This window comes from Melozone crissalis, unplaced genomic scaffold (genome assembly GCF_028551555.1).
Source record: "Melozone crissalis strain CALT ecotype California unplaced genomic scaffold, PUWL_Pcris_2 ptg000088l_1, whole genome shotgun sequence".
NCBI lineage: Eukaryota > Metazoa > Chordata > Aves > Passeriformes > Passerellidae > Melozone > Melozone crissalis.
In genome coordinates this window covers 2,127,399-2,155,262 of record NW_026535865.1, presented here as the reverse complement: position 1 = coordinate 2,155,262, position 27,864 = coordinate 2,127,399, and the positions used below count along the sequence as shown (strand labels likewise).

The window sequence follows — 27,864 nt, the reverse complement described above, 5'->3', positions numbered from 1 at the left end:
CCCCTCCGTGCCGGCCCCGCCCGCCGCCCCACGCCCTCTCCCCGCCCCGCCGCCGCCTCCGCCGCTCCCCCGTGCCCGGCCGGCGGCGGCGCCCGCCCCATGCGCCGCTGCTGCCCGGCGCTCTGCATCCGCACCGCCATCGACGCCACCGCCGACATCTCCGCGGCCCTCGCCCCCGTCCCCGTCCCGCCTGCCGCCGTGTCCCGCCCGCCGCTGCTGGTGCTGGTGCTGCTGCAGCGCCGCCCCGCGCCGCCCGCCCCCGCGGCCCCGCCGCACAAGATGGCGGCCGGAGGGAGCGGCGGCCCCGGCGGCCTCTCCTCCTCCTGCCCGCAGCCGCCGCCGCCCCCGCCGGGCAACGGGGCCGCGGCCGCCGCCTGCACCAACGGCGCGCCCGCCTCGCCGCCCGGCCTCACCTACAACCAGAGCGGCGCCGCCAACCCGCCGGCGGCCAGCGGCGGCGCGGGGGGCCCGGCGGCGGCGGGGGCGGCGGGGGCAGCCGGCGGGGCGGGCGGTCCTGGCGGGGCGCTGCAGCGGGAGCCGGTGTACAACTGGCAGGCGACGAAGCCGACGGTGCAGGAGCGGTTCGCGTTCCTCTTCAACAACGAGGTGCTCAGCGACGTGCACTTCCTGGTGGGGAAGGGCCGCGGCTCCCAGCGCATCCCGGCGCACAGGTGGGGCGGGGGGCGCGGGGGTCCCACGCGTGGGGATCCGGGAATGTGGGAGGGATGAGGGATGTGGGGGTAACCAGCCCTATGGCCCTGCGGGGTGGCCGCAGGTCCCGGGCCTCGGCAGGGTCGTGGGGGCCGGCCTGATGGGCCTGGGGGCATCCCCTCACTCTCCCCACACTGATAAAGGGAATCGCCCGTTTATTTGACAGAAGTGCCCCTCAGGCATCGCTCCTCCTCCTCCTGTCAGGGATCACCCTCTCAACCCCCAAACTGCCCTTCGAGGATGGCTCGTCTCCCTCTTTCCCCCGCCCCCCGTTATTCCCTGAGGGAATTGCTCACATATTCCCTCCGGGAATTGCATCTTTTTCCCCCTCACTTCCCATCAGAGATTGCTCTCCTCACCCCTCTATGTTGTTCCTCAGGTAATCACTCCTTTATCTCCCAAAACTGCTTCTCGGTGATTGCTCCCTTTGCTCTCTCATGTTTGTCCTCAGGGAACGGTCCCCTTCTCCCCCAAAACTGCCCCTCAGGGCATGTCTCCTTATTCTCAGAACAGTTCCTCAGGGATGGCCCTCCATCCTCTTCAGGGATGATCCCTTTGCTCTCCATGGAGGATGGCCCCTCATCCCCAAACTGTCCCTCAGCGATGGCCCTGGGAGCGCCATGGGTTCTCCTGCAGCCTCGGGGGGTGATGTGCCATCGAGTGGGGTACAGGGTGCAGGGTTCGGGCTGCTGCACCTCCCTGTGAGGAGAGAAAAGGGGCTCACATAACTGCACCCCACATTTCACCCTCTGCTCAGGGACACCTCCTGAGCACAGGACTCCCACTGTGGTCAGCCAGTGCTGCCCCTGATCTCTCCCAGCCTTGGGACAGTGTTGTGCCTCTCCTCAGGGTCACCAGCTCAGGATGCATCCAGGGTTTGAGTGAGAGTGTTTTATCTGGAGGGATGGAGTGAATAGGACAACCCCACATCCCTGGGTGTCACTTGGAAGTGGATCGCCAAAATCCGTGAGAGCATTGGGGATAGAAACGAAGGAACAATGATTTGAGGCCCCAAATTTCAGGTGGAACATTTTAATTTTAAAATGACCTTTATTGAATCTTTTCTGAAGCCCTGTGTTTTTGGGGTTAATCCACTACCACGAAGAGCTGTGTTGAGAATGACACCTGGGCCTGAATAACCCGTGGTGGTTAATGCTTAGGGCTGAGCTGCCGTTTAAGAATTTGCAGCTCAGAGGAGCTGGGAATCGCCTCCACCTGGATGATGCAGATCTGATGTGGCTGATTGACGTTCAGCTGGTTCCTTGGGGGAGCTCCAGTGAATCCATGTGTGCCACCCTCTTCTTGGATATTAGGGAAAATGTCTTTTCAGAAAAAATTGTAAAGCACTGGAATGGCTGCTCAGAGTGGTGGTGGAGTTACCATCCCTGAAGTGTTCAAAAAACATGGATGTGGCACTTGGGGACATGGTTTAGTGGTGAATGTAGTGGTGCTGGGCTGAGGATTGGATCTGATGATCTTAAAGGTGTTTTCCAGCATTAATAACTCCATGAATTTACAATTTCAGACATCTGACAAAGCACCACCTGCCCTGGTCACTGAAACAAACCAGCACGATGAAACCAACTTTAATTGGTTCCTTGTTGTACCTGGAAGTGGTGCTTGGCAAAGGGAGCTTCACTCCAAACAGTTTCAAACTATTGCTTTTCTCCTATGTGCTCATGTTACTAAAAGTTCCCCCTTCAAATTTCCCCCTTTTCTCACTTTAAGAACAAACCACACTTGTTCTAGGCTGGTTTTAGAGTTTAGGGTGTCAGCTTTGCTCTCTTATAATTTGAAGCTATATTAGTATTTGGGTAAGCTTTGTCCTGAGAACTAGGCTTGCTGGGTGGGGACAGGTGATGTTCAGCCCAGAAATAAATGGAAAATAAATGAAGCTTTGAAAAAAAAGAAAAAAATTGTCCCCAAAGTGAGATGCTGCTTAATTGCTATGAAATTCATCTGGTGCTCTGGGTGGTAAAGATAGAATGGAGTGTGTCATGGTGTGACATCCCACCTAAGGGTTCTAGAGATTTTAGTAAAACTTGTCCGTGTGATGTTGCAGCTGGGATATCCTGGTGATTTATGAAGTACTGTGGTTATTTCAGAAATAAGAGAGCCTAAAATAAAACCACCCAGACCCCTTCTGTGCTCAGTTTTCCCACAGCACCTCAACAACAGAAGAAACTTTGGGTTGGAATTGAGTTGCACAGCATCCATGGGTTCAGTTGGAGAGGTGCTGGTTTGTTTCAGTGACCAAGGCAGGTGCTGGTGCTTTGTCAGATGTCTGAAATCATAAACTCATGGAGTTATTAATGCTGGAAAACACCTTTAAGACCATCAAATCCAATCCTCAGCCCAGCACCACTACATTCACCACTAAACCATGTCCCCAAGTGCCACATCCATGTTTTTTGAGCACTTCAGGGGTGGTAACTCCACCACGGCTCTGAGCAACCCATTCCAGTGCTTTACAACTTTTTCTGTAAAGACATTTTCCCTAATATCCAATCTAAACCACCCCTGGCACAATAGTGCACAGCTCCCAGGTAAGTATTTCTGCAGTCTGGTTAAATTGTGTACATTTTTAGACCAGGCCAGGTACCAAGCATGGCTGCAGGAGGAGCAACTCCTAAATTGGGTTCTTGGACAGCTCCTTGTGGTGCCTTGAGGAGTTGTCTGCAGCATCCTCGATATGCCTTCATGGTGTGCTGGGATGGCTTTGGCAGCAGACTGGGAAACACAAATATTCCAAGAGATGCAGTCCTGTGGGAGCTGGGAGTGATGGTGCAGGTGATTCCTGGTGTGTCTTCTCCTGGATGGAGCTGAGGGAATGTGGAGGGTTTGTAGGTTGAGGTGATGAAGTGGCTGTGCCCAGTGAGCACAGGTGATGTTGTCCACAGGTGCTGGTGCCAGAAGAGGTTTCTGACAGAGCTGTAGGTTCAGGTGTGTTTCTGAGTGCACCTGGAAAATTCAGTTAATGGCCCTAATCTGAAAAGAGGGGAGATTTAGATTAGATATTGGGCAGGAATTGTTCCCTGGCAGGGTGGGCAGGCCCTGGCACAGGGTGCCCAGAGCAGCTGGGGCTGCCCCTGGATCCCTGGCAGTGCCCAAGGCCAGGCTGGACAGGGTTGGAGCACTCAGGGACAGTGGGAGGTGTCCCTGCCATGGCAGGGGTGGCACTGGATGGGCTTTCAGGTCCCTTCCACCCAAACCAGTCTGGGATTCTGTGGCTCAGCAGTTCATATCAAGCCACAGAAACAGACAAAAGAAACCTCACAGAGCAGCCAAGAGCAAACATTCATTTTGTGTGTGAGAGCCCAGTTTGAAGATAAAAGGTGTGAACTGAAGGGTCACCTGCCCAAGTATCTGCAGCCCTGAGAAGATCCCACCTGGAGGAGGCTCCAGACCCTGTGGAAGTTCCTTGCCTACCTTGAAGCAGGCCCTGTCTCTGAGCCTTCAGCTCATTCCCTCTTGCTGCTGAATCAGCCATGAAGAAGATGGGATGGCCTTAAATTTTTTTTTTTTTTGATGTCAAGGCCAGGCTGAGCAGCTGCCTCAAAGCTTCATGGCACCAGCATGGCCAAGGTCAGCACATTGATTAGACCCAGCAATAAGAGGGAAGGGTTTTTTGTCTTTTTCCAGATCAGCTTTGTTAAGCACAGTATCAATGGGATTAGAAATGTGTAAACCTCATCAGCCAGGAACTGCATGGGTCTCATAATTAAACTTGTTAATTGGCCAGAAAATAGGGCCTGAGAGTGAGCAGGGCAAGCATGTGGGGATGGAGCCCCGTTTGTGCTCCAGCCTGGAGATCTACAGCTTGGTGACAGCCTGACTAAGATTTGGCTGTTGTTTCCAGGAGTCTCTTCTGAGCCCATCCTGTCTTTTCTTGGGCATGTATTCACTCACAGTTCCTGTGTCCCATGGCTCCTGCTCCTTTCACCCAGGGTCTGCATCCTCTGCAGCTAGCCCACCATCATCAGCAGCATCTTCTCATCACCTCTGGTGTCACCGAGCTCCAGCATGTCATGTGTTGCTGTGTTCCTGTGCCAGCTCTTCTGGAATAGATATTTTAAGGTTTCTCTGTGCAGATGGAGGAGGGAGCTGTTCAGCAGCTCTGGGGTAGTTGTGGGTTTTGAGTGGTTTCTTTTGTTACTGGTGTTACTGGAGTGCCTGGGAAGGGAAGCAGCCCTGGTGGGTGTGCAGATGAAACCAGGTGACAAGTGGTGCCAAGGTGAGCATGAAGCAGTGAAAGTTGTGACAGGACACAAAATAGCAGAAGGAAAGACATTTTCTTGCAGGCTTTCCACAGCCTGTAGTCAGCTTTGGATCCTTTTGAAGGCAAATTAACTTCAAGGAAGTTCCTGTGACTCTCACCACTGACAGTCAGTTTACTTTGGCTCTTCCTAGTGCAGAGGGAATGAGGAGAAATCAGGTGTTGCTTTCTTAATTCTTTAGTTCTATTTCTACTTATTTCTCTGCCTCCTTTCAGTAGTCCACTCTGTTTTGGCCACAAAAGTGTTTAAAAATAACTTCTCTGTTGGATTTTCCCATCTAAAACAAACCCCATCTCTTCCTCCTGCAGACCTGCATGGTTGGGGAAGCTGGTGGATGGTGTAGGAGGAGTGGTGAGCATCCCTGCTTTTCCTTTTAGAGCAGCTTAAGAAAACACTGGAGAGAGAGAGAGGGATTTTCTTATGTTAATTATGTTCTCTTAGTGTTTTAAGAGAACTTCAAATGTGGAGTCCTGGGTTTCTCTGGCACCTCCTGGGATCCTATTAGGGCTCAGCAGTTTACAAAATCTGACTGATTTGTTCCCGACTGAAATGGAAGCAAACATTTGAGGGTTTTTTTAAATGAATGCCCTTTTCAAATAGCTTCTGAAAGCTCTTGCTCATTGAGGACCTGTACTGTGCTGGCTGTGAGAATGAAAATTTGAGAGTGCAATTAATATATGTTAATTTTTACTATCAAACAAAGCCGGCGATTGTTTTGCCACCATCGCTGCTTTTGGAGGAACAAGGATTTTTGTTTCATCTGGCAATTCTGGTATTGTGAGGAAGGTTTTTATTTTTCTTGACATTTTTCTTGAGAATGGTTTGACAGAAATGTGCATGTGTGTACTTTTTTGTAACCACTGTGGTTTGTCCCGAGCTCCCTGAGCCCATCAGGAACAATGAGCCAGCCAAACTCTGTCACAGCAAATGAGCCTGGCACATCCATGGAGCTTCACTGCATTGTATCCCTGGGAAGCCTCCTCTGGATGGGAGGGAAGGGAAAAGGGAGAAAATGAAAACATTGTTTAAATGGAAATTTCCTACTTTTAAAAGGTCATTTCCTGTGAAATCTGACTGAAATTCCCCTGTAGTGCTGGAGGTTTCTGCCCCATGCCTGCTGTCTTCTGTGAATTTCTGCCTGCAGTTCTTGCTGCTTCTCTGGAAGTGTGCATCAAACCCCTGCAGCAAGAACCTGGAATATTCCAGCTTTTTCCTTTTCCTAGTTGGTAGAGAAGTGGCTGTAGTCATCTCCTGCAGCCTGGGCTGCTCTGCTTCCCTTCTGTGCTGAGCTGTGACCTTCAGTTTAAATTCAGGGAGCTGCATGGTGGCAGGCACAGCAATCCTTCATGGCAAAGGTTCACCTCTGCATTTTTGAAGAAGAAAGTTTTCAAAATGGCTTTCTAAGTCCTGAGGCAGGTACAGCAGCTTAAATATACACAGGCCCCTCAGCAGCCCAGGCCTGAGCTTCCTCCTAAAACAGGAGATGTCTGTTGTGGGGGGATCATCTTGTTTGTTATGGGAGTGCTGGGACATAATTTTTGGTATCAAACCTGTTTTAAGTTCCTGCTTTCAGTCTCTTCAGAGCTTATAACATCCTTCTCTGTGCCAGTATTGCCATGTAAGCTCCCAGCAGTGCTGAGTTTTGTGTGCACCTCTCTGTGCTGGCTTGCTCTGAGGGAAGTTTGTTCTTCTCTCTGGCCTGAGCCCAGAGCAGGTTGTCCATGGAAGCGCTCAGCAACATGGGGAGGGCAGCTCCTGTGCCAGGGCTTGGGATCTGCAGCTCCTGGTGCAGTTTTGTGTTTTGGGAGCTTGCTCTGCCATCCCCAGAGGTGTGTGCCTGGGCCTGTGGGTAGTGTGCAGTTACAAGTTTTCCAGAAGTGTTTCCAGTAGGTGACTGTGGGGAGTTGCAGCAAGACTTGGGCTCTGTTTGCTGGAAGAGCTTGAACTCCTTAACTTTGCTGTTTCTCTGCATCTCAACATTGGGATTATGTGAAAAATGCTAATCACTTGTTTTTAAAATTTTAAAAGTTTAATAGTAATAAAATGGTTATAAAAGTAGTAATACAGTTAGAGTAATAATAATTTGGACAATTTGAATTAGGACAATATAAGACAATAGCAACAAAGAGTTATGGATGTCCAGGTACCTTTTTCTGGGCAGCACGAGCCCAAAAAAGCACACAGTTAACAAAGGATTAACCCTTAAAAACAATAACCTGTTGCATATTCATACACTTCATACATGATGCATAAATTCCATTCAAACACAGCATTCTGTCTGGTCATCATTAGCTTCTTCTGAGTCTTAACGCCTTCGAGGTGGAAAGAAGTTTGTTTCTTCTGATAATGGAGCAATAAATTCTTTTTCTCTGAAAGATTCAGGTGTCCTGTGGCTGCTATTTCTCTGCAAGTCCTTTCTTTAAAAAAAAGTATCTTACATACCATAGTTTCTATTTTAACATTTTTTAAACCCAAAACTATTTAACACTCTACTTAAGAGAATCAATACAGCATTACTTTCTAACACAACACATATAATATTCATTTTAATATTTGTGAAAAGCCAATCATAAAAAATGCATTTTTCACAGATTATACATAGGCTCCTACAGGGGCTTTACAAAGCATGTGTTTTCTCTTCCATAATTCCCAAAATGTGGCCTGTGGGGAACCATTCCTGTGCTGTAGGACAGGGCTCAGAAGGAAGTTCTTGCAGCTTTGGTCCTTTGCAGTTAAGGAGCTGCAAGCCTGACCCTCCCTGCTCTTGCAAAACACTTTTGCTTTAACTCCACAAACAATTTGCCTTCCCTGAGGGTGGATTTAGGGCTAAGCAACCAGCCTGGGATTTTTTTGGAATAGAAATATGATTTCACATAAGGTTTTATTTGCATGTTTGGTTTTTTTCTCCACGTTAGGTTCGTGCTGGCCGTGGGCAGCGCTGTCTTCGATGCGATGTTCAATGGTGGGATGGCCACAACCTCCACAGAGATTGAGCTGCCTGACGTGGAGCCTGCTGCCTTCCTGGCTCTTCTCAAGTAAGCACAGCATGACTGGGATGCACAGATTTAGTGTGGCAAAAAATTGGTTTTGATGAAAGCAGGGAAGTATTTGTAGAATGGAGATTATTGTTAATTTCCAAAATGAAATGCCTGTTCAACAGTATTTAAATGCTGATGTTAAATCCCTGTTTTCTTGGGTAAAATCTACTGTAGCTACATTTAAATAATATATAAATATATCTAATATTGGCCATTGATTGTGTTATGGCTTCTTATTCATTAATTGGTTTGGTTTCATCCTAATGCTCTTTGAGAGAAGAGGGGAAAAGGGATCTTTTGAAAGCTCTGTGAGTTACAAACACTTGGAGCTTGTTTAGGTCATGAGCAAGTTGTAACAGGTAAGCAGGGGTGTGTAATAAATCTCAGCCATTCCATGTGGTATCAGCCTTTGTGTGGGTTTTATCCCTCCTTTGGAGAGCTGGGTTTGAATTTCCATTTCCAGTGTGTGTTGCAAGTCTGCGTGCTGGAGGAGGAGGAAGAAGGGGCTGTAACATCCTATTCACCAATTCCTTTAAGCTTGGCTGGTGCTGTACAACATCCAGCAGCAATCCTGAATGGATGCTGGGAAGTCATTGTCCTGTTTCTGTAGGATTTCTGTAACCTACTTCCAGGGGTTTCCATTCCTGTGCTCTTGACATGTTCCCCACTCGCTTCCTACTGGGAGCAGCCACTATATATAGCTCTGGCACACTTTTTGCTTTGCCTTCAGAAAGTGCTTTGGTCCTTCCTGTGCTGTCTTGGAATATTTTAAAATTGATCTGGGCTAGAATGAAAGGCCAGAAATAATTGGGAGCCCCGAGCCCCTTCCCCTTTGGCTGGCATTAAAGCAGACACCAGCACGTGGGGAATCCCTCTAATTGGTGTGTGCCTGTCAGCCATGTGGATCTCTCTGGAGTGCAGGGCTTGTAACTATCTTTAAATCAAATTCACTAGATATTTGTGAGGCCCAACTATCTTGTGTTTTAGAGGCAAAATCCTGATGTTTCCCTGCTGAGATTTCACCACTTGATTAACAGAGCGATTTCAGAAGAGAAGCCATCATCTCAAAAGACAAAAGTTTAGGTGGATTTCAACAGAAATATTGGCTTTTTTAATAGAAGAAGTCATTGGTGGATTATCTCAGTGCTTCTGAGCTGTGCCTATGGTCCAGTGACATCTTGAGTGCTTAAATCTAGAAATGAATTTTTAAATTGCTTTTAAAATGCTCAGAGCTTGTACCAGGGGGAGTTTGGGTGCTGCTTTCCAGGAGAGAGCTGACCAAGTATGTGGTGTGAGTTCCTGGAGTAAAACCAGTCCCTCCAAACACTGATCTGGAATGGCAGCTGATCCTTACATGTGTCTCTGGACTTGGTCCAAGCCGTGATCTAATGCTGTAGGATCAGGAGCTTATCCAGGGACCAAGTGCCCATCCTGGATGTTCTGCAGAAGGTCCCATCTGGATGCTGGATTGTGATGGGTTAGTGACCTTTAATAGGTCTGTTGTAATTGTGTGTAATAATATATAATATATAATATATAATATATAATATATAATATGAAATAATTTATTATTATTATTATTATTATTATTATTATTATTATCATTATCATTATCATTAGTAGTAGTAGTACCCACAGATAAGAACATATTGGATTGTTGGGTTTACAGTCTAAATGTTCTTTTCAATTGATACTAGGTTTTTTCACAGTATCACAGTTTTTTTTTACTTTTGTTGTCTCTCTTAGCACACACTGGACTGTGGTAAACAGAAATACTGACACAGTCACTGAAGTAAACAAATAATTGGTTTTAGAGCCACTGTGTTCTTTTAATCTTGGAACAGAAAGGATTGCTCGGTGCAAATGGGGCTGGGAAAGGGTGTGTGCAAAACACATTGATTAACCTGTGGCATGATGCTGCTGTTGCCAAATGCCCTGGAGCAGCACAAAGCCTGATTTCAGCAGTGCCAGTGCTTCCCTGCCTGTGGATCACACTGATGATGCTCCCCTGAATGGCATCCTGGCCTTCTCTGGCTAGAGGAGCAGGAGCTGCTCTGCTGCAGATGGGAATGCTGCCTGGATCCCCCATGGAAGAGCCCTTCCAGGAGCAGCAGCCACACAACCTGCTGTGTCCCCTTCAGAGAAAGGCAGAGCAAAACATTGCTGGAGTTTCCAAAATATCCCCTGGAACAGGGATGCAGAGCACAGTTAACACAATATTGCATCTCTGTGCTTTGTGTCCTTGAGATCCTGACTGGCAAATGCTCCACTGGTTAAAGGAGATACAGCAAAAAAAACCCCAAAACTCTGCATGAGCTGTGCAGCCTGGACAGGAGAAGGCTCCAGGGACACCTCAGAGCCCCTTTTGGGGCCTGAAGGGGCTCCAGGAGAGCTGCAGAGGGACTGGGGACAAGGCCTCCAGGGACAGGACACAGGGAATGGCTCCCACTGCCACAGGGCAGGGCTGGGCGGGAGATTGGGCAGGAATTGTTCCCTGGCAGGGTGGGCAGGCCCTGGCACAGGGTGGTGCCCCTGGCTCCCTGGCAGTGCCCAAGGCCAGGCTGGGCAGCTTTGGGAGGTGTGGAAGGTATTTGTGGCCATGGCAGGGCTGGAACAAGACAGTCTTTAAGGTCCATTCCCGGCCAAACCACTCTGGAATTCTGTGATAAGGACTAAACCACTGCATCACAAATTGTACTGAGCCCAGCCTCAGTTCCTGTCTCTGCTCAGTGAGTTCAGGTATTAGGGGGCTCAGTCAGGTTTCCTTTGTTTTTCACATCATGAATGTGCTTCCTTGTTTTGGCCTAACAGTGAAGGCTGGTGCTTTACTGCAGCATGGCAGTCCTTGTTTTTCACTGCAGTTAATTCTTGCTTGATGCTGAAATTACACTGTGAGCTGTACTTAAACATCTGTGTTTCATGAAATGAAACAGTTCAATCTGTGAAATGAAGAGATGAGAAAGGGGAGTGTGGGTAAAGCACCTTGTGTGCAGTGAATGGGTATGTGTAATGTGTAAAATGGAACTTCTCTTCTGAGGGAAGCAGGCAAGATTGAATCTTTGTCCTTATTTATTCTAATTGAACAGCCAAAAATATGAATTTTAAGGGATGCCCTTGGCCAGAGACTGTTTTAGCCTGGTATAAGGGGTAGGCTAAGAGTTCACTGATGGTGAGATGCAAGGGCAGTTTGAGCTGCTTCTTCAATAGAAGTCCCAGCTGTTAAAAGTTTCTGCTAAAAAAAAAAAATCTTGGTAAACCAGAGTCAATGGAAAGGATGTGAAAACCCTCCTACCTCTCCAGCAGAGGAAATGGACCAGGATGACAGGCAGAGGCACAAACATGTTTTCTATGAATTAAAGGGGTTTTACCCTGTTACCTATATTCACCACAGCAATGTTTGTTTGCATGTTTTCAGATTTCTTTACTCAGACGAAGTTCAGATCGGACCAGAGACTGTTATGACAACACTTTACACAGCTAAGAAATATGCAGTTCCTGCCCTTGAAGCTCATTGTGTGGAGTTTCTTAAAAAAAACCTCAGAGCAGACAATGCATTCATGCTATTAACTCAGGTGAGTTTGTGATCATCTGCCTTCAGCAAGGTCCAGCACAGGCAGAAAAATGGCAATTTTCTGGGTGTTCCAGAGTTGATCATCCAAAGTGGAGCAGCTCTGGGTTGCTTTGAATTCTTCCTCACAGGAGTCCAGCACTGCTGAGCAGGTTCTTACAAAGAACTGTACACAGCAAACGTTGCTGCTGTTTCAGATCTTTCTGTTTCACTGTGGCAGGTGGTTCCTTCCAGAGTGTGAGCTGGGGATGGAGTTAACAGGGTGGAAAGATTTCATCTGCCAAGAAGAAAAGTGGAATGAGAGGATTTCCGTGTGTTACAGAATCAGGACTGGTAATGCTGAGCTTTCTCTCAGTGCTGTGTCTGGCTGCTCAGCCATTCCTTGAAGGACTTTTGTGCAATACTTTTCCTGAAGTGGGGGTGAAGGAAAACCTTTCCATGAGTGCTTTGGTTTATTTTCCTGGGAGAGGAGCAGGGTGCTCTCTTCCTCAGCTCCACCTCCTGCACTGAAGGCTCACAGACCCAGAGTGTCAGAGCAGCTGCTCCTTGCCCTGGGTCTGATCCACTCTCTGAGGGTTGGGCTCTTCCACCTTCCACTTGACTCTTGAAGCAGCAAAGTAGGAAATAGTGTTTACAACTTCTGCTTACTTTGGAAAAGATCAGACTTTGCATCCAGGTTGATTAAATGAGCATCACTCATCCCCATTTCCCAGCCTTGTCTTCTCTCTCTGGTCCCTGTCACTCCCTCTCAGACAGCTGATGCCATGTTGGTGACATCCACAGTGCTGTCATCTGTGTGGTGGAGTCTGGCACTGCCAGGGACACCCAGTTCTGGGTGCTGTAGGAATAAGAAACACACAGGCTTTGTGTGTGACTGTCTTTCCTTCAGGGGATGGGCAGGCTGGAGTGGCTCTGGAGGGTATTTCTGATCAGCCAGCTCAGGAAAGCTGCTGTGATGTCTGATGTTAAACAGAGCTTGCAGAGGAGTTTCCCAGCTGCACTGAGGTGGAAACCAGCACACCAAGGTGCTCTGAGGGATTTTCTGTCTCACCCAGCATTCCTGGACCTTTCCCCCTCATCAGCAGTACAGGTGTCTCAGGCTCTGGCTGTAGGCACCATGTGGGTGGCAGTGGCTGCACCAGCAGTTGTGCGGATATTGGAGCAGTGCTGGCCTGAAGCACTCACTGCTGAGCTCTTTGCTCAGGATTAGGCTGGGATATATTTTTTTAATTTAAATATTTGGTTTAGTTCTCAAAGTAGTTCCATGTCACACTGCTGTTGCTGTTTGTAGACACTTGTCACTGCTTAGGTTCAGCTACTGCTGCAACACTCCATGGCCTTCTTCACCCATCTTCTTTAACCTGGCCCTTTTCCATGTGCCATGAACAGATGAGGCAGCCCCTGAGATGGAGGGGATCCACACTGCACTTCCAGAGGCAGATCCACGACTTGAAGACTCTTGATTGGGTGATGGCAGCCAAATCTGCTCCCATCTGATGCATGGTGGGATAATTGCAGTTTCTTCACTGCAACTTTCCCCTTCTTTGGGTTCAGCATTGCAATCTGAAACATCAGGAGTTGTTAGCCAGGAGCTGGGAACAGATCTTTGCCATAGGCTGAAGTTTTGGGGAGGAATCTTAGGCCAGCCATTGCCTCATGATGGGTTAGAGGTGTTGGCTTTTGGTGGTATTCCTCATGCAGAGATTTTTTTGTGGCTTCCTGTGTCTCTGCACTTGAGTTTGTAGCTTTGGCAAGGTAATATTTAGGTTCATGGTGACTTCCTTACAGGTCACAGAGGTCCTTGTTTGACAAAGGAGGAAGGTATCCTTGTGTTTCAGGTGCCAAAACCAAAATACTGCCTGGCACTCTATGAGTGGCACTGAGGCACATGAAATGCCAGATGGGGAAAGGCTTTCCTAATGCCTTTTGTCTGTGGCTTGTTCATTCTGTATGATCATCAGTGATGATTCCCATCTAGTTTTATGTTCACTATTTCTCTGTATCAAGTCTGAGATGTTTGAGGCAGGTCTTGCTTGAGAAACATGCCTGATCTTGATGACTGGCTGCACCTCACTGAAAGGATCTCTTCTCACAGCCCTCTTGTTCCTGGTCCTGCAGTGTGAAAACCTACCTGTTTTCTGCTTTCATTGCATCAAACCAGCATCCTCTTCAGCAAATTACAGACCTGAGATGTACCTTGTACAAGACACTGCTCAATAGTCTTAAGATCATGGAGCTGAGATCCCAGTAGAGCCCCAAACCTCATTTTGCCCAATCTGCTGGTCCAGCAGCTGTGTCACTGTCTGTCTCAAGCAACTGCTGATCAGTGGCAGAAATATCAGAGGCAAACAGCTTTCCTAATTGATTGTGCCTCTCAGTGAGCCCTGATCCTCTTTCATGCCAGACACACATCCAAGTGTCACTTTGATCAGCAAGGAAATAAAGCTTGCCTGGAGCTGCTGTAGGGGAGAGCTCTGGGAGTGTAACTGGAGTCCTCACGTGTCCAAAGAGCCACTCCAGTAGTAAAGTCTGAGTCAGTCACAGCTCTTGATGCCAAGAGTGTAAAGGCACTGGCAGCCCTCCAGCCCCTGGAGCAGGTGACAAGTGCTGAAGTTTCCCTGGGCCCTGAGAAATTGTTGTTTCAGCTTCCTGCACTTGAGGTCTCAGCACAAAGATTGGCCTTGCTGAGCTGTGCGTGCCACGAGGAGGGGTGAGGCAGAAGATGCTGGAAGGCACCTCCTGAGTGATGGAATTCCCAGCCCAAAACAAGAGTTCTAAACCTTACTGGTGGCAGCGAGTTCGAGTCTGGTGTGTTCTTGTTAGGTGTGAATCAAGGCAGTTCCTTCCTAAACAACAAAACCAAAGCACTGAAGTAAGAGATCATTTAGTGGTTTTTGTGTGTTCCACCCAATTCTGCTTATGGTGGGCACAGGGCTGCTAACACATGGCAGTCCAGGGTGATCTGAAGTGGCAGCAAAATTGTTACAAGACTTCACTTAAGTTGGGCAGAGAAATTCTGAGCAGCTCTCCAGGCTGTGCAAGGCTTTTCTTGGAATAGTAACCTATTTTGGGAGAAATTCTTTAGGGGAACTGGATTAGAGTAGCTGTTTCTGTGCAAAACACGGAAATGCACTGAGCAGGCTGTGTACCCTGTAGGGCTCCCCAGGACACCCAGGCACTGCTGCTGCAGCTTTTTCCTGCTAATGCACAAGATCCGTGTGGCTGTTCTTACAGAATAAGCTGCCTCTGCATTATTCCTAGAGCAAGCAGGCCTGGAGTCACTGGGCAAAGCTTTCTTGTAAATAGAAAAATGAAGTCAAAATTGCCTGTGCTCAGCTGACAGGGTCAGTGTGGTGCTGCAGAGCACGATTGGTGCCTGCAGCCAGGCTGGCTTAGAACAAAGACGTGCCTGAAGACATGCACAGCTGAACCAGGGCTGCTGCCAAACACAGAATTTTCTAGTGTTTGCCTTGTCATGCTTAACTGCTTGTGAAAGGCCCAGTGGATTCCTGGTGCAGTCAGGCATGGTATTGCTAATGAAGATGGGCTGTGGGAGGGGAAGGGGGGTTCTTAGAGTAAACTTTAAAATACCTTTTCTGTTAATGCTGCTCTTTCCTGCCTAGGCCCGGCTGTTTGATGAGCCCCAGCTGGCTAGCCTGTGCCTGGAGAACATAGACAAGAACACCTCAGATGCCCTCAATGCAGAGGGGTTTACAGACATTGACCTGGGTAAGCTCTTTTCCACCCCTCCCTCTCTCTCCCTGCTTTCATAACCAGCTTGTCTCCAAAGTTGTTACAGGTTAATAATGCTTGGCACTTGTGGCTTGGCTGTTCTGGAGCAATCAGTTGAACAGTCTCTGGCACAGAGTGGCTGGAAACAGGGAATTTGCCAAAGAGTTTGCTGCCTTGCCTGCAGAAATCCCCTGGAATCTGCTTACTTTGGTGCAACTTGAGTTTTCTGGGCATGACACAAAGCCTGCTTCCTGTGTTGATGTTGGCAGGTTTTGGGTGGGTGTAAACTTGCCTTTTTTTGTAGAGTTGGCTTTCTTCCCCAAGTCTTTGTCAGGTTTTGGAGTTAAAAAGGTGTTGTGTTTTTGGAAGCAAGGACTGGCTATTTTAATTACTGTCTGCAGTTTCCAAACTTGCTGGGCACAGTTAATGAACATTAAAATTCAGGCTTTAACCTTCTCCTAATGAGATGGGCTGTGGAGGTAAGGCACGGGTCACCTTCTGCCTTCCATGCTGCTTGTTTCATCCAAATTTGACGTCAAGCAAGTTGCAATTCATCCTCCTGCACTTGCATTAACACGCCAGTTAAATGGGCTCTGTTTGCTGCTCCAGTGAGCTCCTTGCTGATGGAATATTCAGATAAATCTCCCTCAGAGGCTGCAGGCAGCACTTTTGGGAGGTGCTGTCGGTTCAGCATCCCCTTGGCTGTGCACGGGGCGCTCCTGGCGAGGTGCAGGGGGCTGGTTTGGGGTTCAGAGGATGAAGCTGTGCCTGTTGTGGTGCCCTGCAGACACGCTGGTGGCAGTGCTGGAGAGGGACACGCTGGGGATCCGGGAGGTTCGCCTGTTCAACGCCGTGGTGCGCTGGTCCGAGGCCGAGTGTCAGCGGCAGCAGCTCCAGGTGATTCCAGAGAACAAGCGGAAGGTTCTGGGCAAAGCTCTCTCCCTTATCCGCTTCCCACTGATGACTATTGAGGAGTTTGCAGCAGGTAACTCAACAAAGGTGTTTCTGCCAATCCTGGTCTTTGCTTTCCCTCAGCTACAGAGTCTCACAAAAGGGAGTTTTCTCTGTGGATGCTGCAGTGATTTAAATATGGGATTCCCCCCACATTCCTCCTCATTTTCCCTCATTCTCCCCCTGAAAGGCTGGAAAAGCTTCCCACTGATGACTGTTTAGGAGTTTGCAGCAGGTAACTCAACAAAGGTGTTCTGGCAATCCTGGTCTTTGCTTTCCCTCAGCTACAGAGAAAGTCGCACCAAACAGGGTTTTCTCTGTGTATGCTTCAGTGATTTAAATATGGGATTCCCCCCACATTCCTCCCCATTTTCCCTCATTCTCCCCCTAAAAGGCTGGAAAAGCTTCCCACTATTGAGGAATTTGTAGCAGGTAACTCAGCGAAGGTGTTTCTGGCAATTCTGGTCTTTGCTTTCCCTCAGCTACAGAGTCACACCAAAGAGGGTTTTCTCTGTGTATGCTGTAGTGATTTAAATATGGGATTCTCCCCACATTCCTCCTCATTCTCCCCCTAAAAGGCTGGAAAGGCTTCCCACTGTTGACTATTTAGGAGTTTGCAGGAAGTAACTCAACAAAGGTGTTTCTGCCAATCCTGGTCTTTGCTTTCCCTCAGCTACAGAGAGTCAAGTCACACGAAAGGAAGTTTTCTCTGTGTATGTTGTAGTGATTTAAGTATGAGATTCCTCCCATATTCCTCACCATTTTCCCTCATTATCTCCCTAAAATGCTGGAAAGAGACATTTCATAAGCCCTGGAGTGATAGCACAAGGGAGAATGGCCTCCTGAAGGAGGGCAGGGTTAGACTGGACGTCAGAAGGAAATTCTGTAGTATAATAAGATATAATTCTGTAGTATTCCAGTGCCATAGGGTGTGAGGCCCTGGCACAGGGTGCCCAGAGCAGCTGTGGCTGCCCCATCCATGGCAGTGTCCACAGCCAGGCTGGACAGGGCTGGAGTGCTCTGGGATAGTGGAAGATGTCCCTGCCTATGGCAGGGGGTGGCACTGGATGGGCTTTAAGGTCCCTTCCAACACTCCCCTATGATTCTATTATTACAAAACCCACTGTCTGAATGCTGTTTTCATCCATGCCCATTCTCTCATTTTAAAGCTGTGGTGCTCCCCTGGGAGGAGCAGGGGGCTCACAGCTGGGTTTGCTTTCACAGCGTGGTTGGGTGGTTACTGTTCCATTGAGCTGAGAGCAAAGATCCAAACTGGGGTTCAGTTTAGAGCAAAGATCCAAACTGGGGTTCAGTTTAGAGCAAAGATCCAAACTGGGGCTCACCTGCTCCCCTTCCCAGCCATCCCAAGTGTTTAAACTGCACAAAGCTGATGGAGTTGTGAATAATTGGTGTTGGTCATAGCCTGTTCCCAAAGAGAAGTGGGGATGTTTCTCCCCATCCTCTGCCTGTGGTGGTGTTGGCCCTGTCTTGCCAATGCTGTTCTGAGCAGAGCCCCGTATCTCAAAAACTTTGAAGCTGTTCTTTGAGCTGCAAACTTGGTGTTGTTTAGTCTGTGTCTCAAAGTGTTTTTCAAGTTTGCATTAAGATCTTGATCCACAGAGCTGCCTAACTCATTTCACAGCTTGGACTATAGATTGCCTTGTTTTCTTTTCATTGCTTGTTGTCTTTCACTTCATCCTCTGGGGATTCCCCGGGGATTGGAAGCTGGCAATTGGCTTAAAGAGTTTTCATGCTAAAAAGACACAGTGGAGCCATTTTCCAGACTGTCGCTTGTTCCAGGCTGCAGTGCTGTGTACACAGGAGCAAACAGGGGCACTGACCCCTTCCTTTGCAGGTCACTTCTCAGGGCAGCGCTGCCCTCAGCTGCTCAGTCCTTCCTGTCCCTGTTCCCACGTGAGGAGGGCAGTTAGTAAGGGGAAAATCTGGGCTTCAGACTTGGTCCTCACTCTCTGCTTGACCTGTCACAGCTGTGATGTGGCCTCAGGGAATGTGGATTTATTCAGTGAAGCAGAGACCTTTCATCTTTCTGCAGATCCCATTTCTTTCAATCCTTCCTTGCGACCTTGTATCATTCTCTCACTGGGAGGAAAGTGTTAATTTTGGCATGTTTGGGTTGAAGGCTTTGAGCTGGGAGTGCCAGTGCCCCTCCCCATGTTGGTCACAAACTGCCTGTCCTACTTGGACCTTTGTGCTTTAAGTTTTCTCCATCCACTTTAACCTAAAAGATGAACAAAACCCCCAAACCTGGGGGGCTGCAGTGATCAGCTGTTCCTTAAACAAGGAATTAACTTGGAATTCCTTCAGCTCTGTCCTCTTTCTGACTGATTTCTGTGGTGATCACAGCAGAGAGAGAAGATGGAAACCTTTCCCCTCCACACCCCTCTCCCCCAAAAGCCAAGAAAAGAGGGAATTTCACAGCAATGGTTTCACCAGTTTATTGTATAATCTGCTATCAAACGTGGGGTTTTGCATGAAGGTGTTTTAACTGGCAAATGTGTCCCTCCCTCCCCTTAGAGCAGGGAATTTGAAACATTGCAGAAGTCGGTTGCAACAACACAGGATGAGTTCAGACACATCAACCAGGCTGATTTTTGCTGAACAAAGTATCCAGAAGCTCATTTACCTTTGGAGGAGTCGACTTCCTTGAATTCTTGAGTCTCTCCCCATTGCATCATTGGACCAGGTTTTGTCTGGGTAATATCATGCTGAATTAAACCAGCTACAAGTAGTTTTGGACCTACAAGGAGCTGGGATTTGCTCTCCACGTTAAAGAGCATTTAACTGCTGTTGTTTCCCCAGTACTCAGTGGTTTTGTTTCTGTTCAAAGCCTTGTGCAAACAGCTGCAGAGAAGCTTTTGAGTGTTAGGCCAACAGGCTAATTTTATCCAGTTTCACTTTTGAAAGTATTTTATGTAGTTTGCAAAGATTTTTAGCATCACTGAGTTGGTTGCCCAGAGCAGCTGGGGCTGCCCCTGGATCCCTGGAAATGTCCAAGGTCAGGCTGGACAGGGCTTGGAGCAGCCTGGGACAGTGGAAGGTGTCCTTGTCATGAGGGGCGGCACTGGATGGGCTGTAAGGTCCCTTCCAACTCAAACCAGTTTGGGATTCTGTGATCACTCTGGAAAAAATGTCTTGTTACTGGAGAAAAGATGAGATTTCTTGCTGAAATCATTAGCATTTTTCCCAAGGTTCTACAATAAAGGTATTCAAATGCAAGATGTGGATTAAATGCCTGAAGGAATGAGCTGAACCACCTTTGTCTTGAGTAAAAATTCTCTTCAACTTTTTGAGTTGATGGTAACTGCATGACAGTCCCTCTTCCTCCTCCTCATGGTCCTCCACTGTGTCTGAACCACCAGTGTGGATGTTTGGAAATCCCCATCTCTTACCAATGTTGGCATTTCCAGGAGTGGGGCAAGGATCAGCTGCTTTTGGGTGTTTTTGGTAGCCCAGTGCATTTGGCCTCCACAGTTAATGCCAGTTCCATGTTCCATGAAGGCTCTGCAGCCCTTGTGGATAAGGGGCAGCACCTTTGTCTGGGATTTAATATCCTGATGCACCACTGGGATCCCAGCTCTGATGGGGGTTTAGTCTGGTGCCAGCTGCAGGTCAGGCTTATTTCCCCATGAAAACCCCAGAGGGTTCCTTCTGCTTATGCAGTTCTGGGGCCCCCAAGGTCAGAAGGACCCAAAGCTGTTGGAAAGTGCCCAGAGGAGGGACATGGAGCTGGGGAAGGGCTGAGAGGCAGCTGAGGGCTCTTGGCTCATTCAGTCCCACACCTGTCCAATCTACCAGAATAAAAGCTGGGTAACAGCTCTATCTGCACAAGCAAGAGACAAAAACACCTGTTGAAGCTAAAAAAACATACTGGTACAAGAACACTGAAAATTGTGCTACTGTGGGCACTGAAAAATTTTGAGCATAAAGATGACAACTTTTAATTTCCAGGAAGACGGGGCTCTGCAAAAAACCTTTTAACAGGGGCAAAATAGGGAGGAGAGAAAGAACTAATTCAAACAAGGTGATTGCACATGTTCATGATTAAGGAGCTCCTTCAACATCTGAAGATCTAACAGCTTATCCCTACAATACCAGAATGATCCAAAGCTGTTGGAGAGTGCCCAGAGGAGGGACACGGAGCTGGGCAAGGGCTGAGGAGCAGCTGAGGGCACTTGGCTGGTTCAGCTGCAGCCCAGGAGACTGAGGGGAGGCTCCTCGGGGGCTGCAGCTCCTCCCCAGGGCAGGCACAGGGGCAGGGGCTGAGCTCTGCTCTGGCACAGGGACAGGAGCCCAGCAAGGGCTGCAGCTGTGCCAGGCCTTGGCATGGAGCTCAGGGCAAGGTTCTGCCCCCCGAGGCTGCTGGGCACTGCCCAGGCTGCCCAGGGAATGGTGCCAAGGCTGCCAGAGCTGCAGGAGCTCCCAGGGGTGCTCAGGGTGGGGGTGTTGGGGTGGCTGTGCAGGGACAGAGCTGGGATCAATGATCCCTGTGGGTCCCTTCCCACTGAGCACATTCCAGGACTCCATGGTCTGTCCAGTCTCTGAGCCTGTGTGGAGCTGGCTGTGCTGGCAGTGCAGGCAGTGGGGTCGTGTCTGTCACTCCTGGTGTCACCTGAGCTCTCAGTGGCTGCTGCTGCCCAGGGTGACAGAGCTGGACAGGGCTCTGAGCAGCCTGGGCTGGTGGAAGGTGGAACAGGATGGTCCCTAAGGTCTCTCCCAACCCAAACCAGCACTCCCAGGGTGCTCAGGGTGGGGGTGTTGGGGTGGCTGTGCAGGGATGGGGCTGCACTGATCATCCCTGTGGCTCCCTAAGGCTGACAGCACCGCCCCTCCCTCCCCTCTGCAGGGCCTGCCCAGTCGGGGATCCTGACGGACCGGGAGGTGGTGAGCCTGTTCCTGCACTTCACCGTGAACCCGAAGCCGCGGGTGGAGTTCATCGACCGGCCCCGGTGCTGCCTGCGGGGCAAGGAGTGCAGCATCAGCCGCTTCCAGCAGGTGGAGAGCCGCTGGGGGTACAGTGGGACGAGTGACAGGATCAGGTCAGCTCTGCGCCCATTCCCACCCCTGGGCTCGTGTTCCTGAGCTTCCCACTGCTCTAAACGCTCAAGGTTCTGTGCTAGACCCCGAATTCCCACCGTGTGACCCCAAAGGGAAGGTGTCTGCTGGGCAGAGCCAGCCCCTGGTGCACTGACCTCCACTTTGCATCTCTGTTGGCAAAGGTTTTCAGGAAGCATGGCTCCCAGCACAGGCCCCTGGAAAGGGAGGCAATAACCCCCCAAAGGTTTCCTGCAGCTTAGGGGCACATAAATGAGTTGTCACCTGTTGTCCCCCTGCCATGTTTTGTGGGGGCCAGGTAAGCAGTGCTCCATCAGGTTGGTTCCCTGCTCCAGTGTCAGTGTGGAGCATTGCAGTGTCTTGTTGAAGCCCTTTAACCTCTCATGTTGGAGAGAGGGGTTGGGGTAAAGTTCTGCTGCCACCCATTTTGTTCAGATCTGAGCTTGTGGACAGCCAGCAGAGCGCAGTTACAGTGACAGAGACTGGCAGGTGTGGCTGGGAAGTGGTGCTTTGTGTTCCCAAGGCAGAAATGAGAGCAAGATAGGAGGGAATCAGGAAGCTTTGGGGTTCCCTGCTCTGTGTTCATCGTGGGTGGAAGGGACTCACAGCAATGAAGCTCTTCACAATTTTAAGATGGTTCTGTTGCACTGGAGCTGTTGCTGAGATCCTCTGCTCCACTCCCCCGCTGCCAGCTCCAAACACTTCCTGCTCCCACCTCTAACACTCACAGACCTTTTGGAGTTTGGGTTTGACTTGAGGTTCAGCCTCTGCAGCATCAGGGTCAGTTCCTACACTGAATATTCCAATATTTCAGCTGGCTGCAGAGCTGAGGCTTCCAGCCTGCCCCAGGTGTTTGTTCTGGGAACACTACAGGGCTCAAAGAGTTGGTGGATGGATGAAGAAATGCTGTTGGCAGCTTGGCAGAGACTGAGGCTTCTGCTGCCTGAGAAGGTGGAGCTGTAGTGGGGTAAAGACCCTTCCCCTTTTTCCTTGGGCAGCAGGGATTCTGCACTCAGGAGTGGCTGAATCCTTTTGTCTGACCTTGGTAAATTTGGAATGCAGCAGATGAACAATAATAAATAAATATATTAAAAATAAATAAATACCCAGCAGCAGGTGAACAATAATAAATTAATAAATACCCAACAGCAGGTGAACAATAATAAATAAATATAATAAAAATAAATAAATACCCAGCAGCAGGTGAACAATTCCCCGTGCTCAGCACTGAAATCCCCAGTGGTGTTTGCTGGGCAGAGCTCTATGAGGTGGGCACTGCTCCACACCTGCCTGAGCCTGGAGGGTGTTTGGGGGTGCTGATGTTTTGCCACAACTTGGAAACACTTCCTGAGCCTGGACCCTGAAATTTGGGATGGGATTGTGGAGCTTTGTGTTTCACTGGAGCAGTCAGAGGTGTGAGTGTGCAGCTGATGGTTCCTGTGCAGGGTTTCACCCCTTAGGAAGGGCTGCACTTCAGTCTGTGTAGATTTGATTAAATCAGAGATGTGAAATCAGCACAAGTGGAGATATTTGTGTATCAGCTTTGTGCTGGAGCAATACAGGAGGGGCAGGTTTGGACTGACTTTCCTGCTCTGTCCCTGCAGGTTCTCAGTAAACAAAAGGATATTTGTAGTTGGGTTTGGATTATACGGATCCATACACGGGCCAACAGATTACCAAGTAAACATACAGGTAATTCTCTCTGCTACCTTAAAAATCCTGCCTGTTTTAGGGGCTGTTTTAGTGAATCTGTAACAAAACCTGAGGTTCAGAGGGACTGTGTGTGTCCCTGGGCAGGGTGGCTGGCAGATGTGGCAGGGGCCAGATGGGGCACTGGGGATCAGAAGGATTATTGCTCTTGATTCCATTGCACACGTCACTGCAGCATCTCCCCAGCTCTGCTCCCAGCTTTGGGGCAGTTGGAGGCACTTTGGGAAGCAGCTGTGCCTGATTTCCCACCCTGAGCAGGCTGGGAGAGGCTCAGTTGTCTCAAGTCCATCATGATCCTGTCCCAAGAGCAGGTGGAGCCCGTCGGTGCTGTGTGCCTGCTCTGGGTGCCCCTGTGCCACCCCAGTGTGGGTCCCCAGGAGAGTCACTCCAGCACACAGGGCAGCTGTGATGGGCACAGGCTGTCAGCATTTCTTCTTGATTGTCAGGGCTCATCCTGCTGCCCTGAGCTCTGGGGGAGAAGGGTCTAAGCACAGGGTGGGCTCTGCCAGCCTGGGGGTGAGGAGGGGACCTGAGCCCACAGCTCTGTGCTGAGCTCAGAGGGGCCCAGAGCAGCTGTGGCTGCCTCAGCCCTGAAAGTTCAAGCCCAGGGTGTGGCTTGAAGCAATCTGGGATAGTGGGTGGCATCCCTGTCCCTGCAGGGGGATTGGAGATGGATGATCTTTGAGGTCCATCCCAATCCATATTCTGTATTCATTAAGGTCCATCTCAATCCATATTCTGTATTCATTAAGGTCCATCCCAACGGAAATTCTGTGATCCTTAAGGTCTATCCCAGCCCAAATTCTGTGATCATTAAGATCCATCCCAATCCAAATTCTGTGATCATTAAGGTCCATCCCAAATGAAATTCTGTGATCCTTAAGGTCCATCCCACCCCAAACATGGGATTCTGTGGTTCTGTGATCACAGCATTGATGGGTGACAGAGTGATGGGCAGTGCACTCATCTCAAGGCTGGTCAATCTGGGAGTGCCTGGGGCTCAGCCCAGCTCAGGGACACTCACGTGGGCAGTGCCCAGATGGAAGCTGACCCTGTGTGTGCTGCAGATCATCCACACAGACAGCAACACGGTGCTGGGGCAGAATGACACCGGCTTCAGCTGCGACGGCTCCTCCAACACCTTCCGCGTCATGTTCAAGGAGCCCGTGGAGATTTTACCCAACGTCAACTACACAGCCTGTGCTACTCTAAAGGTACCAGAGGGGTGGGGAGAGCTGCAGGCAGGTGGGGACACCTGCTCTAGGTCATCAGTGCAACCTGGGCCTTGCTCTGTGTCCTTTGAGGCTCATGGTGCAATCCCCAAGGTCTCTGTGTGCCCTGCTGCTCCATGAGCTCATTCACCCCCAGCATTCAGAGCTGGTTTTTTTGTGACGGTGTTCACAGGGGTCTGAGGATGAGGGAAGAGATGAGGATCTGACTGTGTGTTTCAGAAGGCTTGATTTATTATTTTATGATATATATTATATTAAAACTATACTAAAAGAATAGAAGAAAGGATTTCATCAGAAGGCTGGCTAAGAATAGAAAAAGAAAGAATGATAACAAAGGCTTGTGGCTTGGACTCTCTGGACTGTGATTGGCCATTAATTAGAAACAATCACATGAGACCAATCACAGATGCACCTGTTGCATTCCACAGCAGCAGATAACCATTGTTTACATTTTGTTCCTGAGGCCTCTCAGCTTCTCGGGAAGAAAAATCCTAAGGAAAGGATTTTTCAGAAAAGATGTCTGTGACAGTTTTTGACTTGTCTCACGGCACTGAGCAGGTGTTTCACTGGGGAGGGGAGGGGTGATTTTTTTGGTGTGGACAGCTGAGCTGTCACTCCTGCAGGTGTGTAATCCAGAGCCTGCTGCAGTGGCCTCAAAAAGTTCATATGTTAAATGGTTAAATTAGTGTTAAGTTCTGATAGATTGGATTGTGGTCAGAATACCTGAGGTGCAAATCCAGGAGGAAAAGGGAGGAACTGAGATCCCCAAACCCACCAGAGAGCCTGAGCAGCAGAGGGGTCCTGATCTGTCCTTGTCTTCCCTGGCCCCTGCAGGGTCCAGATTCCCACTATGGAACCAAAGGACTGCGCAAAGTGATCCATGAATCACCAACAACGGGAGCCAAAACCTGCTTCACGTTCTGTTACGCGGCTGGGAACAACAACGGCACCTCGGTGGAGGATGGACAAATCCCAGAGATCATCTTCTACACATAGTGCCACTGCCAGCCCCCCTGGACTCGACTCTTCCCTGCCACCTCCCAAACTGAATCTCTGGCTGAGTTTGACCACACCAATTGGAGCCACACTAGCCAAAGGTCACAGTGAAACCATTTCAAAGCTCATCTTCTGCCTTGTGCTAGTGCTGCTGCTGCTCTCAGGTGCCAGGCCAGCTGGTGGCCCAGTGCAGCCCAGCTGGTGGCCCAGTACCATTTGTAGGTTGTCTGTGGCTTGTTGTTTTTCACCTCCTGATTAACCCTCTCTAACAACGTGCGTTTTTTGGACTGTAATGAATGTAGATGCTTTTCCACCGGTCAGAAACAAGGCAACGAGTGGCTCTGGTTGTGGTTTCACTTGCCATGAGGAGATGGTCCTGCAGACAGACTCGGGCAGGGCTGGGTGGCCTCTGCTCTGCCCCAGCTCAGCAGTCCAGGCCACACTGCAGGGCTTGGCCAGCCCGTGTCCAGCACCTTCCCTCCCTCCCAGCAGCCTCAGCACGCAGAGCCGCCTTCAGAAGTCATGGCAAGTGGCCTTTTCCCTGAGGCTTTGCTGTTCCAGCACTACACAGGCTTGGAGACCTCAAAGCTGAGCTCCTCTGGAGGGACTGAGGCATTTTCCTGCTCTTCCCACCCATGTGTGACAATCTTCACCTCGGGCAGTTGGTGGCAGCGAGGTGACCTCCCTGCAGAGTGGTGGGGGGCAGCTCCTCCTGCATTCTGAGTCCCCGTGGTGCTGCTTCCACACCCCTGGCACGTCCCAAGGGCTGGTGATGCTCAGCTCAGCCCTGGGCAGCCCCAGCTCTGTTGTTGTCACTGGTCATTGTCCTTTGCAGAGTGCCAGGGTTTGTCAGTTGAAGCAGAAGGGCTCCTGCCTCACCTGTTCCAGGGCATTCCTGCATTTCCATGCACGTTTCCATGTGTTTCCCTCTGTTCCTGTGCATTGCTGCCTCACCCCTGATGGGAGCAGGAGGAGAGGCTGCATGTGCACCTGCCTGTTACTACAATGCAGCAGATGGACAAGGATTTACCAAATGGTTCAGGAGAAGGTGGAATGTTCTCTGTGCTGGTGTGTGTTTGCACACTGCCTGTTGGCAGGCACAGGAGGGGGATCACAGACATCACTGCCGAGCTGTGGAGCTCGGTGACCTTGAGGATCCCCCTTGTTCAGGGCCAGCTGCTTTTCCTTGTGGCTGCCACAGAGAGGGAGGCTGGTCCAGCCCCACCCTCACTGCCTACCAGTGAAGACCACCAGACTCTTCCTCCCTCCTCTGGAATCAAGCTCAGCCTGGCAGGAAGCCCAGAGCCCTTGGAGTCTGCGTGGGACTGGCTGAGGTGGTGCTGCCTCAGGGCCCCTTCTCCAACCTCCTGCTCCAGCACACGGAGCCACTGCCACTCTCTGGGCAGCTGCTGCCACTGGATTTCCCTGCTGGAAGTCAAAACCTGGCTGTCCTTGGCTGGAGCAGGGCTTTTCCTCCTCCTCCTGCTGCCCCAGCCGGGATCCTGGGGCTGGAGTCTCCTCCTCAGCCTGGGAATGCCCTGCACCTCCTCAGCAGCAGCTGTTAGGGGTGCCCAGAGTGTGTTCTGTGCTCCAGGGAGATGGTGTGAGCTGTGTATTGTCAGCCTGCTCCCAGGTGGGATGGTTCTAATATGGCCAGTACTAAAAAAAATAGAAAAAAATAGAAAAAAAATAGAAAAAAATCCCAACCTGGGTCCATGACCTGGTGACTGAACCCAACTCTGTGCAATGCAAACAGTGCTGTGGGATGGATGCACAGAATCTGTGTCCATCAGGCTGTCTGTGACTGTGACTGTGCCTGCTCCTGTCACCACCCCTCTCCCAAGGGTGGCAGGAATGTCACTGCTGCCAGCCAAGCTGGAGCTGCACCTCCCAGGGGCTCTGATGTGGGTTCTGCACCTCGGGGCATCAGGTACAGGGGGAAAGAGTGGAATAATTGGAATTCGGGAGAAGCAGAGCTGTGCACTCGGCTCTGGGGGGAGCAGGGCTGGGGCAGGCCCTGCCCAGCTGCAGGGGAGCCTCCCTGGCTGTTCCCTGGAACTTCTGTTGTTCTCATGATTATTTTGTTACACAGATTCTCGTCCCAAACCCCACCTTCCTGCCCTCCCTGCGCGGGGCAGGTCTGGCAGCTTGTCCTGTCACGGAGGGAGGGAGAGGAGTCAAACTCTGAACTACACCTGAGCAACTTCTGTTCTTCTGGCTTTTCTGCAGTTTGATGCAATTCTGGCTTTTGTAGATAGATGAATGTAATTCCTTGTTGGACATGCCCGTTCCCAGAAGTATGAGCCATTCTGTTGTACCACGTCACCTTCCAGCAGAGCGGGCCCCGCCCGCTCCTGTGCTCTTTGATGAATGTATCCGATGCTCTCGTCCCGTGTTCACACTCTGCTTTTTGGCCAGCTTTGTGATTTGTAAATAGGAAAACAATAAAGACATCCAGGTTGTCTTTATGAAGTTTCTTTGTGATGGGAGGAGAGTGATGGCTGAGGGAATGGTGGAGGGGAGATCTGGGCCGTGCTGGCTCCTGGTCCATCTCCCCCAGCCGAGAGTCTGGGGTC

General features: G+C 49.9%; 1 protein-coding gene across 1 annotated transcript; it reads left to right on the top strand.

Moving 5' to 3' along the window:
* Positions 1 to 99: 99 nt before the first annotated feature.
* On the top strand, positions 100 to 27,756 carry BTBD2 (BTB domain containing 2). Its single transcript, XM_054291128.1, has 9 exons — positions 100 to 671; positions 7,904 to 8,023; positions 11,442 to 11,598; positions 15,218 to 15,323; positions 16,114 to 16,311; positions 21,142 to 21,334; positions 22,955 to 23,042; positions 24,128 to 24,274; positions 25,127 to 27,756. The coding sequence occupies exons 1-9, from the start codon at positions 100 to 102 to the stop codon at positions 25,286 to 25,288; spliced, it is 1,743 nt and encodes a 580-aa protein (XP_054147103.1). The 3' UTR covers positions 25,289 to 27,756.
* The last annotated feature ends 108 nt before the right edge of the window (positions 27,757 to 27,864 follow it).

Coding starts and splice junctions, on each gene's coding strand:
- BTBD2 (XM_054291128.1), top strand. CDS start 100: ATGCGCCGCTGCTGCCCGGCGCTCTGCATCCGCACCGCCATCGACGCC. Junction 15,324..16,113: donor GTTTACAGACATTGACCTGG/GTAAGCTCTTTT, acceptor GGTGCCCTGCAG/ACACGCTGGTGGCAGTGCTG. Junction 21,335..22,954: donor GGGACGAGTGACAGGATCAG/GTCAGCTCTGCG, acceptor CTGTCCCTGCAG/GTTCTCAGTAAACAAAAGGA.